The sequence below is a fragment of the Oryctolagus cuniculus genome, chromosome 3, assembly GCF_964237555.1.
Source record: "Oryctolagus cuniculus chromosome 3, mOryCun1.1, whole genome shotgun sequence".
NCBI classification, from domain to species: Eukaryota; Metazoa; Chordata; class Mammalia; order Lagomorpha; family Leporidae; genus Oryctolagus; species Oryctolagus cuniculus.
The window spans coordinates 61,564,084-61,580,371 of NC_091434.1; the positions used below are offsets into that span (position 1 = coordinate 61,564,084).

General features: G+C 41.4%; 1 protein-coding gene across 19 annotated transcripts in view; it reads left to right on the forward strand.

Annotated features, from left to right (window-relative positions):
- Positions 1-16,288, forward strand: part of ZNF385B (zinc finger protein 385B) — a 473,021-nt gene that overhangs the window by 341,790 nt on the left and 114,943 nt on the right. The window contains exon 1 of one of the 19 annotated variants that reach the window (XM_008258797.4): positions 1,390-1,954. The exons of 15 other annotated variants lie outside the window; for them this stretch is intronic. In XM_008258797.4, the coding sequence (XP_008257019.1) occupies positions 1,891-1,954 (64 nt within the window). In that variant the 5' untranslated portion in view covers positions 1,390-1,890. Of the gene's footprint in view, positions 1-1,389; positions 1,955-2,016; positions 2,571-16,288 lie in introns of those variants that run through there. 3 more of the 19 variants (XM_070070516.1, XM_070070519.1, XM_070070522.1) reach the window with 3 other exon arrangements.

Below are 16,288 nucleotides of genomic sequence, written 5' to 3' on the forward strand. Positions count from 1 at the left end.
AGTGCATCCATGCACCATGGACAGTGGTTCATAAAGAGCAACACGCTTCACGTCACACAGGTTGCTGGGCCCCAACCCCAGCGCTGGGGATTCTGCAGGACTATGGTGGGGCCCGGGAATCTGTTTTCTAACAAGTTCTCAGGGGATGCTGATGCTGCTGGTCTGGGGACAACACGTTGAGGAGTGGGGAACAGCCAGACTACAGGCCAGATAAGGCCTTTGAAATCTGTTGGTCTGGCTCTAGCAAGGCAACCTCAGGTGGGACTTGAAATTCAGTAAATCTATAGCAGGCTACTTTGTAAGCTGATAAGTTTGTATGCCTATGAATGATAGTATAAATATTCAAATGGCCCTTGGCAGAAAAAGGTTCCCCACCCCTGGAATATATGAAAAGTCAGAGAGCTTAGAAGTTTGAGGATGTACTCATGGGCCAACCCTGGAAATGTTCTAGAAAAGTCCTTCAAGAATCAGGTGTGATTGAAGGGCAGGCAAAAAAGGATGGAATAATTTGCCTAGCTCCATGAAATAAAAATACTTTAAAGGAGGCATCATTGTAATGATTAAGAGTGTCTTAAGAGAGGTCTATTATAGATGAATTTTTTAATGTAAAAATTGCAGCCATGACTAGAATTTAATTATAATCATGAAGAACTAAATATTATGTAATATGGACACAACTGTTATTTGGGAGGAAATAAGTATAGAGCTAGCCATCCCATGTTCCATTTAGAATGTTATTTTGTTATTCATAACTGAGATAGTAGGGGCTAAAGGAATACACCATTTGTAACAGGTGGTTTTAAAATTACCATTTTGATTGCTGCATCTAATTATTCACTTAGATTTACCTTTCCCTCAAAATTTCTGTGCAAATCTGACATAAGCATATATAGCAAACCTCAGAATTTAGATAGGAGTAAGTGCTTTTGCTGTGTTGGATGAAGGTACTAAGTTACACAGTCAAAGGTGCAAAATCCTTCCTGACATTCGCAAACATGAGTCATTTCAGATTTCTTTCTTTGACTCCAATGCCCACTGAGCTAACTCCTTAATAGCAATGGCAGTCAGCGTAGCATAAGGAAAACATTCATAGTCACGCATGGATATATCGGAATCCTTATTCTGATAACATAGCCAGATGCCACTAGATGGAGAGTGAAATTGGTTAGAAATGTGAGTAAATAATGAATCCTTTTCATTCCAAACCTACAAAACTGCTAATCTCCCCATTATAATTCCCCTGTATATTTGAAATTTGATATTTGAATTGAGATGCATAAGCATCCATATTAATGTTATCAGCATCAAATTATCATCTGTTAGCATTTTTGAATTATATATTCTGAATTTTTAAAACTTAAAAGTTCATAGGAAAGGAAACAAAATTCTTCAAGCCTAATAATATGCAAATAAACTTCCATACCAACAGAATAGGAAGTTTGAGAACAGATTCCTGTTCAGAGTAGAGGCATTTTTAAAATGCCCATCCAGGGGGGAAAAATACCCTTAAAATCTTAGTGATACTGAAAATTCCAGATTGTTGTGATAAATAGCTATGTTGAGAGAATCAAGTTCTTTTATAGGGAGGAAGGAATGGTTTCAGATTTCTTGATTTTATTTTTAGCCTGGCAGAGTGGTAGGAGAGACTGAGAAAAATTACATGAAAGAAAGTAACTTGTCAGTCTTTTAGGATATATTTGGCTCGATGTCGTCAGAAGGTAGTCTGCTCTCTCCCTGGAATCAAGTTGCAAACACTACCCTCAATAGTAATTAGAGCTAAGCAGCATTTACAGGACGCATGATTTGTTCAGACGCTCAGCCTGCTGGCTGTTTCCTAGCAGCGCGCTTCACAGGAGCGCCAGTTGAAATGATGGAATTATTTATCTCTGAATGCAATGCCTCGTACAGTGCTTGAATGCAGAAGTGAACGTGGACTGTAATCTTAACAACGAAGGTAAGCGTTGCTGACGGATCAGCATTTACACCTCAGGGAACTTTTTCACAAAGTATGTGACAGAAATAGGAAACGGCTCAAATCCATTTTGGAAAAAAGAGAAAAGTATCAGCGTTAGAACAAATAGAATTTGCTGATTTCGTGACTCCCCTGTCCAATGCTATCTTATATTTCCTAATCGGTTTGTATTTAACTTGTGCTATTGAGTCACTTTGCTAAATATGAGATGCAACTGACTTCCCACATTTCCTTTATCTTATGAGCTACTGTTCTTTTTTATTCCAAAGTTTGTCTCAGAATAACTGCTAGATAAAAATGAGATTTGTTTTTAATCACAGTTTGTTAGAACCCTTTCTCCTTGTCCCGTCTCTCCTCTTCATGAAGTTCATTTAAGCTTATGATTGTACCTGTCCAAGAATCCACATGAAGATTGACAGAATCGTGGCTGGTGGTGGCTGTAATAAACTTGAGTGACGTGAGTGATTTGCACTCTCATCACATGATTTTTTTATGACAGGCTCATTTCAGATTTTAATGTTCCTTCTAGTTCAAGTACAAACTTAATGGTTTCATGTTAATTTAAACCCTTGGGCATCGAGATCTCTCTGGAAACCAGGTAAGTTTAGCTCCTCACCAGGGAATATTGTCTCAGGATAGCTGTATTCTATATGTACACAATAGGTACTTGTAAAGTCTCATTTATATCTTAGTGGTATTACTTTGTTTTGCCCTTGAACAAATCCTTTCTCTTTCAGTTTTGCCCTTTGTCAGACACATATAAATATTAGTATTAGAAAGAACTTGGGACCTGTTGGCACTAGAAAGATGTTTTTTATCTTGGAATTCCCAGAAGGAGTTCAGGTGGTTTAGGAAATATTGAAGGAGCATCACTGTTATGCTGTCTTGGTAGATTAGAGATGCAAACACTGAGGGTTCACTGCTCTTCCTCACCTCCCCCCTCCCCCCAAAAAAAAGCAAACATGAGTAGGCTATAGGCAAAGTCCATTAATTTTTCCAGGGTGCTTGAGAGTCTGATATGTATCATCTTGGCAGACAATGTTGCTCAATGTAATTATTCCAATAGGCTGATTTTGGAAGATTTTTTTTCTGGTTCTAAACCCATCGTTGGCTTCATTTTGTTTGTTTGCTTTGCTATGGAATTATTTAGCCCTGAGCATCATGTTCTTCAGAAAAACATAGGGTGATGATAAGCCATGTAAGAGTTCAGAGTACTGTTTGTTGTATGTAAAATGCATGTAAGAAGGCTACCTAATATATCTGAAAGCACTTTGTGCTCTCCAGTGGGAAGGTATATTGCTTATATAACCCAGAACACAATGTTGAATATCTGTCAACATATACCATATGATTCTTTGGTGTCTTTAAGATCATAACTTGTGCTATCTGTCCTACATATAGCAGATACCATGGTGGGAGCACTTAGGAAACAATCCCCAGTTGTTGCAACTGACGTGGCTGCTTGAGTCCTGAGCAGGCATCATGGCCTCATTTAATAGTTACCTTGTCACTGGGACAAACTTGTCCTGATACTAGCATGATCTTTCTGCCAATCTTTTGATTTCCACAAGCAAATTTTAAAAACAAAAATTAATACAGTGAAACTTCAAAACAAGGCAAATGACAAATTTTATGAATACTTTCTAGTTCCCTGGCATCAGTATGCTGAGGGTCAGAGGCAGAGAGAAAGAGACAAGAGACAGGTGCACACACCTACAGAGACAGAGATTCCAGAGATGAGAGCGTGGAGACAGAAAAGATAAGTGAGAGAAAAGGAGACCTGGTGGGGAGGGGGTCAAAGAGAAGGAGTGAGAGGGATGCTGAGAAAGGGAGTGTCAGAGAAAAGAGACGCAAGTGGAAGTTTGGAATCATATACAGACAGGCGGACATATAGAGACTTTGGGTTTCTTTTACATTTCTTTTAACTGGAAACATATTTTGTCAAATATATTGAGAACCAAGTCTGCTTTAGGAACTGTTTACTTTCCAGTGATATCTCTTTTTTTTTTTTTTTTTTTTTTTTTTTTTTTTTTTTGACAGGCAGAGTTAGACAGTGAGACAGAGAGAGACAGAGAGAAAGGTCTTCCTTCCGTTGGTTCACCCCCAAAATGGCTGCTACGGCCGGCACTGCACCAATTCGAAGCCAGGAGCCAGGTGCTTCTCCTGGTCTCCCATGCGGGTGCAGGGCCCAAGCACTTGGGCCATCCTCCACTGCCCTCTCGGGCCACAGCAGAGAGCTGGACTGGAAGAGGAGCAAGCGGGACAGAATCCGGCACCCCAACCGAGGCTAGAACCTGGAGTGCCCGCACCGCAGGCAGAGGATTAGCCTAGTGAGCCACAGTGCCAGCCTCCAGTGATATCTTTTAAAGCAAAGAAAGTGGCTCTAAGTCCCAAAGAGTCCAAGAGCAAAACACACGTTCTAAAAGAAAATATTTCGGTTTCTTTGTTGGCTTATAAAACAAATCACTGAAAAGGAAAATACTGAGTGCTATTATTTTAATTATCCACTTTTAATGAGACTGCGTATTAAAAAAATCATTTGGCTTTGACTTTTGATGATCATTGAGGGAGTAAGAGGAAATCATTTGGGAAACCAAATGAAATTCCATGTAAGGAATATTATTCAGGCTTAAAAAAAGAGGATATTGCCATTTGTAACAACGTAGAGAACATTATGTTAAGTGAAATTAGCCAATCACAGAAAGAAAAATAGTGCATGTCCTCTTGTAAGTGAAATCAAAATTTAAAAAGCAAATGTATAGAAGTGGAATAGAAAGGTGTTTACTGTGGCAGGGGAGAACAAGGAAATGTAAGTCAGAGGGTCCAGTTGCAGTTACGTAGGATGAAGAAATCTAGAGATCTGCAATACAACATGAGAATACATAGTTAATAATACTGTATTGCATTCTAGAAATTTGCTGAAGAGTAAATTTTAGACACCCTTACCACAAACACACACATACACACACACACACACGCCTGTGCACGAACTATGCGAATGATGGATATGCTAAATTGATTAATTATAGAAATTGATTCACTATGTATATCGAAGTATCATCTTGCACACCATAAATACTGTGCTAAAAATAAACACTTCAGTGTACAAGAGAAACAGAGACAGAGAGAGACAGACAGAGAGAGAGGGAGAGAGGAAGAGAAAGAGAGAGAGAGAATGAATCTGAACCTGACAGTCAAATTGAAGAAATTCCATAGAAGAGCTGTACAAAGACAGAATAATAGTACACCAGCAAACACGCTACATGGGAACAGGGGCAGTCATTTATGATGAATCACTTCCAATGCAGAAAGTCCTTGAGTATTCACTGGAGAGCCTTGTCTGATGCTGTTTGCATATCACTAGTGCCCCAGAAGCTGCCTGTATTACTGAAGCAGGTAGCATCAATTTCTGGGATGTCAGAACAGTGGCAGAGTTCCAGGAAGCCAGGCCAGTCACTGGCCCAACCCACTAAAGACCCACAAGCATCTCCCGAGTCGCAGGACATTCCACATTGGTCAGGAGAAAGGAAGGCGATACTGTGTTGTCTCCCCGTTGCCTAGTGCCCGTGTTTGAAGGAGTTGGATGCTCTGCCTAACTCGGCTGTTCCTACTCGTGCAGAGTTTTCTCTGCTCCATTTTGGTCAGTACAGATTTCTGCCATCCGGCAAAAAGACCAGAGGGAAGAAATCATTTTACAAATGGGATGTTGGGAAATTCCAAAGAAGAAATAGTGTAAATTCTAGTCCTCTCCGCAAAACGAAGGCAGAATCGCCACTCCTCCCTCCCTCTCCAGGTTCTCCCTCACCCTTTTCGCCATCTTAGCCCTGGTGTCACCCCATTGTTCACGATGCCTGCACACTCCATCCCTGACGGGTTTCCCCAGGGGTCGGATGGTGACCCTCATGCAGCTGAAACAGCAGTCATAGCTGTCAGGTGCAAGCCGTCTCTCCTGCTCCTGGGGAAAAGGCTTCCTTGCTGATGGAGGGCCAGGAGTGACCTACGGTAGTCACTGTGATTATAATGCTGCATTAGAATTGTTCCTGAATGCTCTAGTGTGCCTTATAATTATGGTGGCCATGAAAGGTGTACAAAAAGTGCTACAACAGTTTTTACTGTTTCTGTTTATTCCCAAATTGTGCTTTTAGGGAGCCTATTAAAAAAACAGGTAACTGCTTTTGAATAGCTTTGGAGTGTTCAGTTAATGTTTAAGCTAAGGAAACCTTTTTTCTCTGCCAAGGTAGGAGTATAGAACACTAGTAGAGCAAATATTAACTGTTTCTTTAAGTTGAATACATTTGTGGGGTGGGGGGTGGGCAATAACTTTTTACAGGATAATTCACAGAAGCCACTGTTATTTTCTCTCTCTCTCTCTTTGGCTTCTCAAGGAAGATAGCCGAGACACTGAATGCAGGAACCGAAATTCTCTCATGCAGAGACAAAACATTTTGTTTCCTGTAGCTAGCATGTAGGGCAGCGGCTGGGTGCACTGATCTGCAAGTTGCTGCTTCCAGTGTCCTTCAGCCTGGCCCTTTGGGTGAAGTAGAGAAGACCAGCCGAGAGCCAGAACCAGAGGCCTGAAGGGCCCTGTTGTTTGGTTCTAGAGGAAGGTCAGTTGCCCTGGCTTGGGAAAATGTGTCTTTGCAGATAGCATTTGTATTGCAATTCTGATAGTACTTTCGTGGAAAAACCTCCAGCACCAAGTGAGTGTGCCTCCCACCATGAGGCTGTGTTTTGTTTTGTTTTGTTTTTGGACAGGCAGAGTGGACAGTGAGAGAGAGAGACAGAGAGAAAGGTCTTCCTTTTCCATTGGTTCACCCCGCAATGGCTGTTGAGGCCGGCGCACTGTGGCTGGCGCACTGCGCTGATCCGAAGCCAGGAGCCAGGTGCTTCTCCTGGTATCCCATGCAGGTACAGGGCCCAAGCACTTGGGCCATCCTCCACTGCACTCCCGGGCCACAGCAGAGAGCTGGCCTGGAAGAGGAGCAACCAGGACAGAATCCAGCATCCTAACCAGTTCTAGAACCCCGTGTGCCGGTGCCGCGGGAGGAAGATTAGCCTATTGAACCGCAGCGCTGGCTGAGACTGTGTTTTATATTGATCCAAACAGTATGGTTAAAAGCACAGGTTTTTACTTTTTTTTTTTTTTTTAAAGATCTATCTATGTTTTTGAAAAGCAACGTGCCAGAGAGAGAGAGAATGAAATCATCTACCTACAGGTTCACTCTCCTGATGCCCACAATAGCCAGGGCTAGACCAGGCCAAAGCCAGGAGCTTGGAACTCATCTGGGTGTCCCATATGGGTGGCAGGAGCACTTGCACTTGGGCTGTCATCTGCTGCCTTCGCAGGTGCATTACCTGGAAGCTGAATCAGAAGCTGAGAAGCCAAGGCTCCCACCAGGCACTCCAATAGGGGATGCAGGGCCCTAAGTGGAAGCTTAACCCGCTGCCCCATAGTACCCATCCCCAAAGCATAGTTTTAATGCTCTTTGTTGTTCCCTTTTTTTCCCCCATTTGGAATATTAAAATAATTATTTAAAATGAAGTGTTAGAATCAGTCTCCTGCTGTTCTTTAAACTGGGAAGAAATACTGACTTTTGACCACATGAGCTTTTCTTTCACTGAATGTCTTTCTCCCATTACCCATGTTGACAAAAACATTAAGATTAAAATCTCATTAAATAAATGAATACTTCATTTTACATTTCAGTCAAAATTTAGAAACAGCCAGCATTGTGGTGTAGCAGGTAAACCTGACTGTGACGCCAACATCCCCTATGGGCACTGGTTCCTGTCCTGGCTGTTCTACTTCTGATCCACCTTCCTGCCAATGGCCATGGAAAAGCAGTGAAAGGTGGCCCACATATTTGGGCCCCTGCCACCCACATGGCAAACCAGAAGAATCTCCTGGCTCCTGGTTTCTGGTTTTAGCATGGCCTAGCCCTGGCCGTTGTAGTCATTTGGGGAGTGAACTGGCATATGGAAGATCTCTCCTTTTGTCTGTCTGTCTGTCTCTCTCTCTAACTTTGATTTTCAAAATGAATAAAGAAAAGAGAACAGCCCAGATATTAATCTACTTAAATTTTTCAAGAAAAAAAGAAGTACAACTCATAGTTGTTGTATATCTGACTGCCCAGACCTGCTTATTTGAAGCAGTGTCCCTGTCTTAGACGTTTGGCTAGGCACGATGACGATTTAGCTGTTCTCATCTCACTTCTCATGTAAAATGAAGGGTAGATTCATAAGTCAACATTCATCTCTACAGGTTTAAGAAGTATGGTCCCTCTAGAAATAGTCAGTGACTTAAGAAGCAGCTGTCTTCTGAGGGAAGTCTGCGTTCTTAGGAAGTTCGCTCAAACAAGTCACAGATCTGTGCTGCTCCTAGGTCCCTAGCAGGCTGGAAGGGACTGCAGATTGTTCTCGGTTTGTCAGAGAAAGCAACTTCAGCCCTTGCAGAAGGGTCTCGATGCCATGGATGAGAATCACCAAGCAGATGTAGCCCAGGACCATCTCCGGGTCTTTTTGCCAAAAAATTTCGTCAGCCATCTATGACCTCCCAATCCATTCTTGACCTGAGACAATTTTAGTAAAGCTCTGCTGGAGATAATTTTGGCTTCTCTAAAGACTTCGTAATTTGGGAACTAAGCACATGACATTCCCTTTTGATAAGTCAGGTGTATTAAAAACGATTTTGAAAAGCTTGAGAAAGCATGTGTTAGAATCCTGGTTTCCATTCTCTGAGGCTTCTTTCTCGCATGACTATGCTTGATGCTGTTGGGTTATGAGCTGCAAATCTACAACAAAATTAATATTTGGCTAGGCACGATGACGATTTAGCTATTCTCATCTCACAGTTTTAAGTTTTAAGCTTCTAAAATCTGAAATTCTCGGATTTTTTGATGGTGCCTTTTAAAAAAGATTGCAGCTGGTAAAAATGTCACGTTTAACCAAACTGCTGTTTGTGTATAGTAAGTAAATCTTACCCATTTTGTTCAATGCTTAAATATGAAAAACTCAGTACATTGGCAAGATATTCAGGTACAGATTGATCACCCTTGGCTGTGTGTTTTCTATTGCTGCAGCATCTGAAAAACTATCTCAGTGAAAGATTCATTATTTTGTGTAGAAGCTGGTGTGTGACTACTACTAAACCCAAAGGACACTGTGGCTTAAAAATCTATCACGATGTGGCTTCATTGCCGTCTTCTGATACAGCGCTTCATTATTGCTTATAAACTTCAGTGTGGTGCTCAGAAGGATTTATTTTCTAATGCAACATGCTGGCAGGTTGCTGTAGAGGCGGCTGCTGTTGCAGCTGTTGGGAGGGGACCCCAAACTGCCCCGAGGGAGATGCAGGCACAGAATTGCCAATTGAGGCACTTTTAGGAACTCAGAATTCTAGATAAACGTTTTTCTCTTTGGCATCACTGCATTTTGTGTCAGTCTTCTCTAGCCAGTTCCTAAATTCAGCGAGGAAGCAGCAGCATCTAGGGAACTTTTATTTGTTCACAAACAGTCCTAAGAATAATGAAGCTGGTAGTGGGAAAAGGAGCCCCAAAGACATAATCATGGAACTATTCTAACTTCAAAGTATTCAAGATATTATTATTGGGGAGTTTTGCCTCTATTTGTCAAAGCATTTTATCCAAATTAATAGGACTGCTCAATTTTGAAAACTTTCTGTTACTGTATAGCATAATGAAAGTGTACAGTTGAGTGAATGTACACTGACCCCTAGATCAAGATAAGAGCATCCCCAGTACCCATTCCTACAAGGACAGCTACTATCCTAACTAATACCATAGATTAGTTTGCCTGGTCTTGTACCTTATATGAGTTATACAAGGCAGCATGTATTCCTTTATTTAAATTCTTTTCCTCAACATCATATCCGCAAGGTCTATTGGCTTTATGTGGCTTATCACTTGTTCTTATTACTAAATTCTATGTGTAAACATTTTGTCATGTGAAGCTGACAAAATTATTTATTCTTTCTACTGCTGATGGCTTACTTTGCCAATGTCCACTTTGTGGCAACTGTAAACTTTATTGCTATGGGCATTCTAGTCCGTATCTTTTTTTTTTTTTTTTGACAGAGTGGACAGTGAGAGAGAGAGAGAGAGAGAGAGAAAGGTCTTCCTTTGCCGTTGGTTCACCCTCCAATAGCCGCCGCAGCCGGCACACCGCGCTGATCCGATGGCAGGAGCCAGGTACTTCTCCTGGTCTCCCATGGGGTGCAGGGCCCAAGGACTTGGGCCATCCTCCACTGCACTCCCTGGCCACAGGAGAGAGCTGGCCTAGAAGAGGGGCAACCGGGACAGAATCCGGCGCCCTGACTGGGACTAGAACCCGGTGTGCCGGCGCCGCAAGGCGGAGGATTAACCTAGTGAGCTGCGGCGCCAGCTTCCGTATCATTTCTGTTAGGCATATTCCTAGGACATTGCTGGTTCATAAGAATCATATGAGGGGACATCCAAAAATTCATGGGAAAAGGAAAATAAGAGAAGTTTTTGTATAAAAAGTTTTGAAATCCATGCATTGTTTTATCATGATACTCATTTTCCACAAACTTTTTTAAGACTACCTCCTATGTATAAGTAGATATTATAGAGTAGATATTGTAGATATTGCCAAGTAGCTTTTCAAGGTAACTGTAACAATTTATACTTCCTTATGGAACTCTAGTTGCTTCTTATCCCTGTCAACACTTAATAATCTGTTTTTCTTCATTGTAGCCATTCTTGTGGGTATAGAGTGATATCTCGTTCTGATTCACATATCTCTAATTACCAATGAACTTAAGTAATATTTTTAATGTTTATTGAACATTTTAATATACACTTTTGTGAAGTATCCATTCAAGTCTTTGGCCCATTTTTCTAGTTTTTTTTTTAACTGTTCTGTGGAAGTTTTTTATTCTAGATCCAAGTCCTTTTTCAAAATCAGTATAAGGTGAATATCATCTCCCACTCTGTGGATTGCCTATTCATTCTTCTGATAGTATCTTACTCCTATATTCTCAAATTTTGAAAGATTTTCTTATTGATTTGAAAGGCAGAGTTAGAGAAGGAGAAATGGAGAGAAGCAGAGAGAGCGAGCAAGCAAGTGAGAACTAGAGAGATCCATCTCTGGAAATAATATCCATTCCCCCAAAGTTCATCTTAAGAGATATCTCATCTATGTCAACATTTATAATCTCAAATTTACCCCAGATACGATTGCTTTCACTGTTGAACCTCATTCACATTTTATCAATAATACATGACCCCTGCCGTATTGTTAGGGAACAAAATAGTTCATTGACTGATGCAGACGACAACCAGTCAGATTGTGACACTTTTGAGAAAAGAAAGCATCTGAGTGGCTGCCCACCATGGACGCAGAGATGAAACCTAACCTGTCCCCCTGACTGGGGAGTCTCGGGAAAGCTGTATAGCATCAGAAAAGAGAACTCGGGTCGTGTAGTTGCTGACGGGGTGATTTGTAATTGCTAGGGCCTCTGACAAAACCATGTGTGGACTGATATGAGAATGAGTCCAACTTGTGGATGTTGTAACCTGCTGGACCCCTTCCTTCCTAAAGCTCTCTGACTGCTCTTTCCACTCATGCTCCAATCTTTCGTTCTATAGGGAGTGGCTAAACTTTGGTTCCAGGTGACATATACAGTCCTCCTTTTTACACATGTGAGGCTCAGCTAGTCAGCCTTCATCCAGTTGAGACTGATTCAGACCATCATCGGGGCAAAGCCTATGAAAACAATATAGGAGATGGTGCTTTAGTAACCTGGCTTTTAGGACTGGAACCCTATTGTTAAGGAGTAGGAAGCAGGGGTGGGGGATTGGCTGCCCTGTGGCACAGCTGGTTAAACCACTGTCTGCAGTGCTGGCATCCCATATGTGTGCTGGTCCTATTCCTGGCTGCCCCACTTCTGATCCAGCTCCCTGCTAATGTGTCTGGGAAAGCAGTAGAAGATGGCCCAATTCCTTGGGCCCCTGCACCCACGTTGGAGACCTATAAGAAGCCCCTGGCTCCTGGCTTCAGATCAGCCCAGCTCTGGCCATTCCGGCCATTTGGCCAAATTTCCCTATTTGGGATGCCAGCACTGCAAGTAGAAGATTAACCTAAGCCATGGCACTGGACCCTCTTGTTTGTTTGTTTGTTTGTTTGTTTAAGATTTATTTATTTATTTGAAAGGCAGAGTTAGGCAGAGACAGAGAGAAGAGATCTTCCATCCACTGATTCACTCCGCAGTTGGCCGCAAGCCTGGAGCTAGGCTGATGCAAAGCCTAGGAGCCAGGAGCTTCTTCCAGGTCTCCTATGTGGGTGAAAAGGGCCCAAAGACTTGGGCCATCTTCTGCTGCTTTCCTAGGCCAAAGCAGAGAGCTGGATTGGGAGCAGCCAGGACTAGAACCAGTGCTCATATGGATGCCAGCACTGCGGACGGCAGCTTTACCTGCTACTCCACAGCGCTGGCCCCCATCTTCATCTTTCTAAACCTCACCTTTTCCACTTGTAAAATGTTAGTAGCAGTACAAACTTCATAGAATTGTATTATAATTGAGATAAAACGAGACAAATCAGCATAGAACCTGGCATACAGAATACCATGAAATGGTCACCGTTGTTACTGTTTCCTCGAAAAGTAAAACAAGTTCTGACTCAGTTTGTAACCCCGGTAGCTGTCAGCAGTGGACCTTATTGGCCCCTCACAAGTCTGTGTTGAAGTAAATAATACTGAGGAAGATCACTTTTAGATCAATGTATTCTGGAAGCAGGTCTCATACAGCATTACAAAGCTTATCATAACATTTTAGCTATTTCAGTATCAGATGCTACATTAAAGCCAAATAAAAGTCTCAACTAATTCCCGGCAGTAAATCATTCCTGTTAGGAAGTTCAACATCTTGAATCTCTTCATGTGATGGTGAAATGTTCCTGTTTATAGTGTGGAAATACATCTGTATAACTGGATATTATTCAAGCTGTCAAATTTGGTGACCATGGTATAGGAGTAAAAAGCAGAATGCAGGAGTCAAACTGCCTAAGTTCAAATCCAGGCTCTTTCATAAACAAACTGTATGAAGTTCGGCTTAATCTCTATGCCTACTTTCTCATTTACAAAATGGGACTAATATTAGAACCTTTGTTGTGAAGAGTAAATGAGTATTTTTGCAAGTATGTACACATAAGTATAAATATACATGTAAATGAATATGAGGGGTTTCCAAGAAGTGTATGAAAAATGCATATTATGAAAAAAACTGCATGCATTTCCAAAATATTTGCACAAAAGTAATCTTACCTTTTAAATTCCATTTCCCACTAACATTTTGAGGTAGCTTTATGTATATATGGAGATTATATGTGTAGCTTCAAAAAGTTCATGGTTATGGGGCGGGCATCGTGGAGTAGCAAGTTAAGTAGCTGCTGCAGCACAGGTGTCCCATGTGAGTGCCACTTGGAGTCCTGGCCGTTCCACTTCTGATCCAGATCCCTGCTAATGTGCCTAGAGAAGCATCAGAAGATGGCCCAAGTACTTGGCCCCAGACCCAAAAGAAGGTCTGGCTTTAACCTGGCCTAACCCTAGCCTTTGAGGCCATTTGGGCGAGTGAACCAACAGATGGAAGATCCCTGTCTCTGCCCACCTCTAACCTCTGCCTTTCAGATGGAAACATAAATCTTTAAAAAAAAAAAGTTCATGGGTGATTTGTATTATCTTTTAATCTCATTTACCTGTGAACTTTAGGACACCTCCTAGTATATACTTACATGCATGTACCATCCCTAAGATAGTGCCTGATACAGAATGTGTGCTATAAAAATGCTGTATTTGTTGTGACTGTTACTATTTGACCCTGTGTCAGTCATATCTCTTAGTCACATGTGGTGTAGTGGTGTCTTGGTAAATTATTTTCTTCACCTAGAAGATTGGTAGAAGAGTTAGAAAGCTAAGGGGACAAGTGGGAGAGATGCTGGGTTGGTCACTCTTCCTGATAAGAGGGAAAATGCACAGTATCAGGGGCATCAAAGTTGGGAAAACAAAAGGGAAAACTGTGTTTGGTAGAGAATCTGATATGCCACTCATTTTAATTTTTTATAAAGAAATCTAAAGAGTTCTATAATTGATGCTATCTCATGCTAACACTTCTTTATATAACTATGTTAAGCTTTTTGCTTTGGTACTCACTGAAGGGAACATACATAATAATACCATAAGAAGCTACTCTTTTTGCAGGATATAAAATAAATTTTATTTTTTCCATATTTCCTGTGATTCTGATGTATTCTTCTTCTTTCTAAGAAAGATGTTATAGTCCATAAGGAAGAACCACTGGGAAGCCTCAAAGCTATAACCTGAAAGAGCCTTCAAGATCATATTTCTAAAGGTCAAAGACTCAGGCAATAATTTCAAGTGTCACCTGGCCCTCAAATGAGGTTTTATTGTGATGGATTATGACATAATCCATTGACAGAGTAAGGCACCTGTTGGTTGAAATAATAGTTTTCTTTATGGTTGTAACGGTGAATTGTCATTCACCTAGTATTGATTTCATAGTATGGATGAATACATCTCCTATTTCCTGGGGCTCAGAAAACCATACCCCCAAGTATGATGCTTTGAAATGGTGAGCGCTTTGAATTCCAGGGAATTGGAAAGCCTTCCCAGCTGCCTTCGCTTGTCCTGCTGGAGTGCAGGGAAGGCCTTATCTGACCAAGGAAACTTCTCTGTAAGACAAGGCAATGCTCTTAAGACTCCTCCCTCGGAAGCCCATCAAATAATGAGGAAAGTGCAGACAGGAGTCTCAGAGTCCTCAGGCAGGGTAGACAGACTTTCCATAGATTGTTCTGAGGTCAGCCCTAGAGGGTTCCTTGGAAGACTTCATTTACACAGGACAGCCTCCCCGCTGTGACGGTCTGGCCCTCTCCTTCCCTGAACTTGCGCTGCTGCCAACCCCAGTGCTGCCAGGAGCTTGATCCAAGCCACTGTCTGTTATAGTCCATAAGGAAGACCCACTCATAAATTTCTCCTAAAAAATCATTTTCTACACCTCTAAAATTGCCTACACCCTCCCCCTTTCATTGAGTTTCATATTTTGTATGGTTCCTGTTAGGCATGTGAGAAAATTGGCATACTTTTTCTCCTGTCCATTCTCTGTTCATTTCAGTGGACCTCCAGAGAGTGGAGGGGAAATTTCCTGTCACCCTTACTTATTTTACTATCTAAATGCAACTTACGGGGAGCATTAATTACACTCCTTGGGGAAAGGATATGGACAGGTGGAGTTTCCATAGTGAGAGCGGGTACTGTTAGGTCTTTGGGATATGCATGTTGTGTATATATACACTTAATTTCAATACACAGAGTTTGATAAATATATATGTATATATTGAGTGCTATAAATGAAATTGTACCGTCTGGGTGAGTGTTTGGTCAAGTGCTCAAGACGCTAGTTAAGATACCCACATTCGAAGTTCCTGTGTTAGATATCCAGCTCTGGCTCCTGACTCTAGCTTCCTGCTAATGCAAACCCTGGGAGGCAGCAGGTGATAGTTCAGGTAGTCTTCTACCAACATGGGAGTTCCCAGTGGGACATTTTGAGAGTGAAGCAGAGGATAGGAGCATGTTTCTCTCTCTCTCTCTCTCTCTCTCTCTCTCTCTCTCTCTTTCTCTTTCTCTAATAAAAGTCATTATCAGATAAGGTGGAGCCGTGTTATTATGTCACATTATGATTTATACCAGGTTATATCCTATGCTTTGAAACAGAGCTACATATTGCCAAATAGTTCATAAAAATACAAATGTTGGTTCTGTCCCATGAAAACAGCAATGTAAAAGGTATATTATACCATCCTTTGTATTGAAATGCCAGCTTATTATATTTTCAGCCTTTTTTCCCCTCTGAAAGTCCTAGGCTTTTAGAGAAATCAAGCATTTTTTTGGTATGGTACAATGCATTTGGGTCAAATTTCTGCTTGTAACCCCCTCTCACTTTTGGGCACCCAGAGATAAGGAGAGGCTTTTGTACAGCAGCAGCAACAGCAAAAATCTGGAATAGAGCGACTGAGGTATCAAAGCATGAAATAACCTGTGCAAGAAAAATGTACTTTATTCCTATTCACTTTCCATGTGCAAAAACTTCCTTTGAAGCAATCAGTCTTGGTGAAGTTGTATTAAATAGTAGGTTTTAAAAGTGAAAACAGCAAGGTTCTGGTGAAATTGATGAAAGTAGAGTTTATATTTATTCAGAAGATCTACCAGTACTTTAAAACAATCTGTGTTTAACATGGCAAATTGTCTGTCATTAAAATGCTAATGAA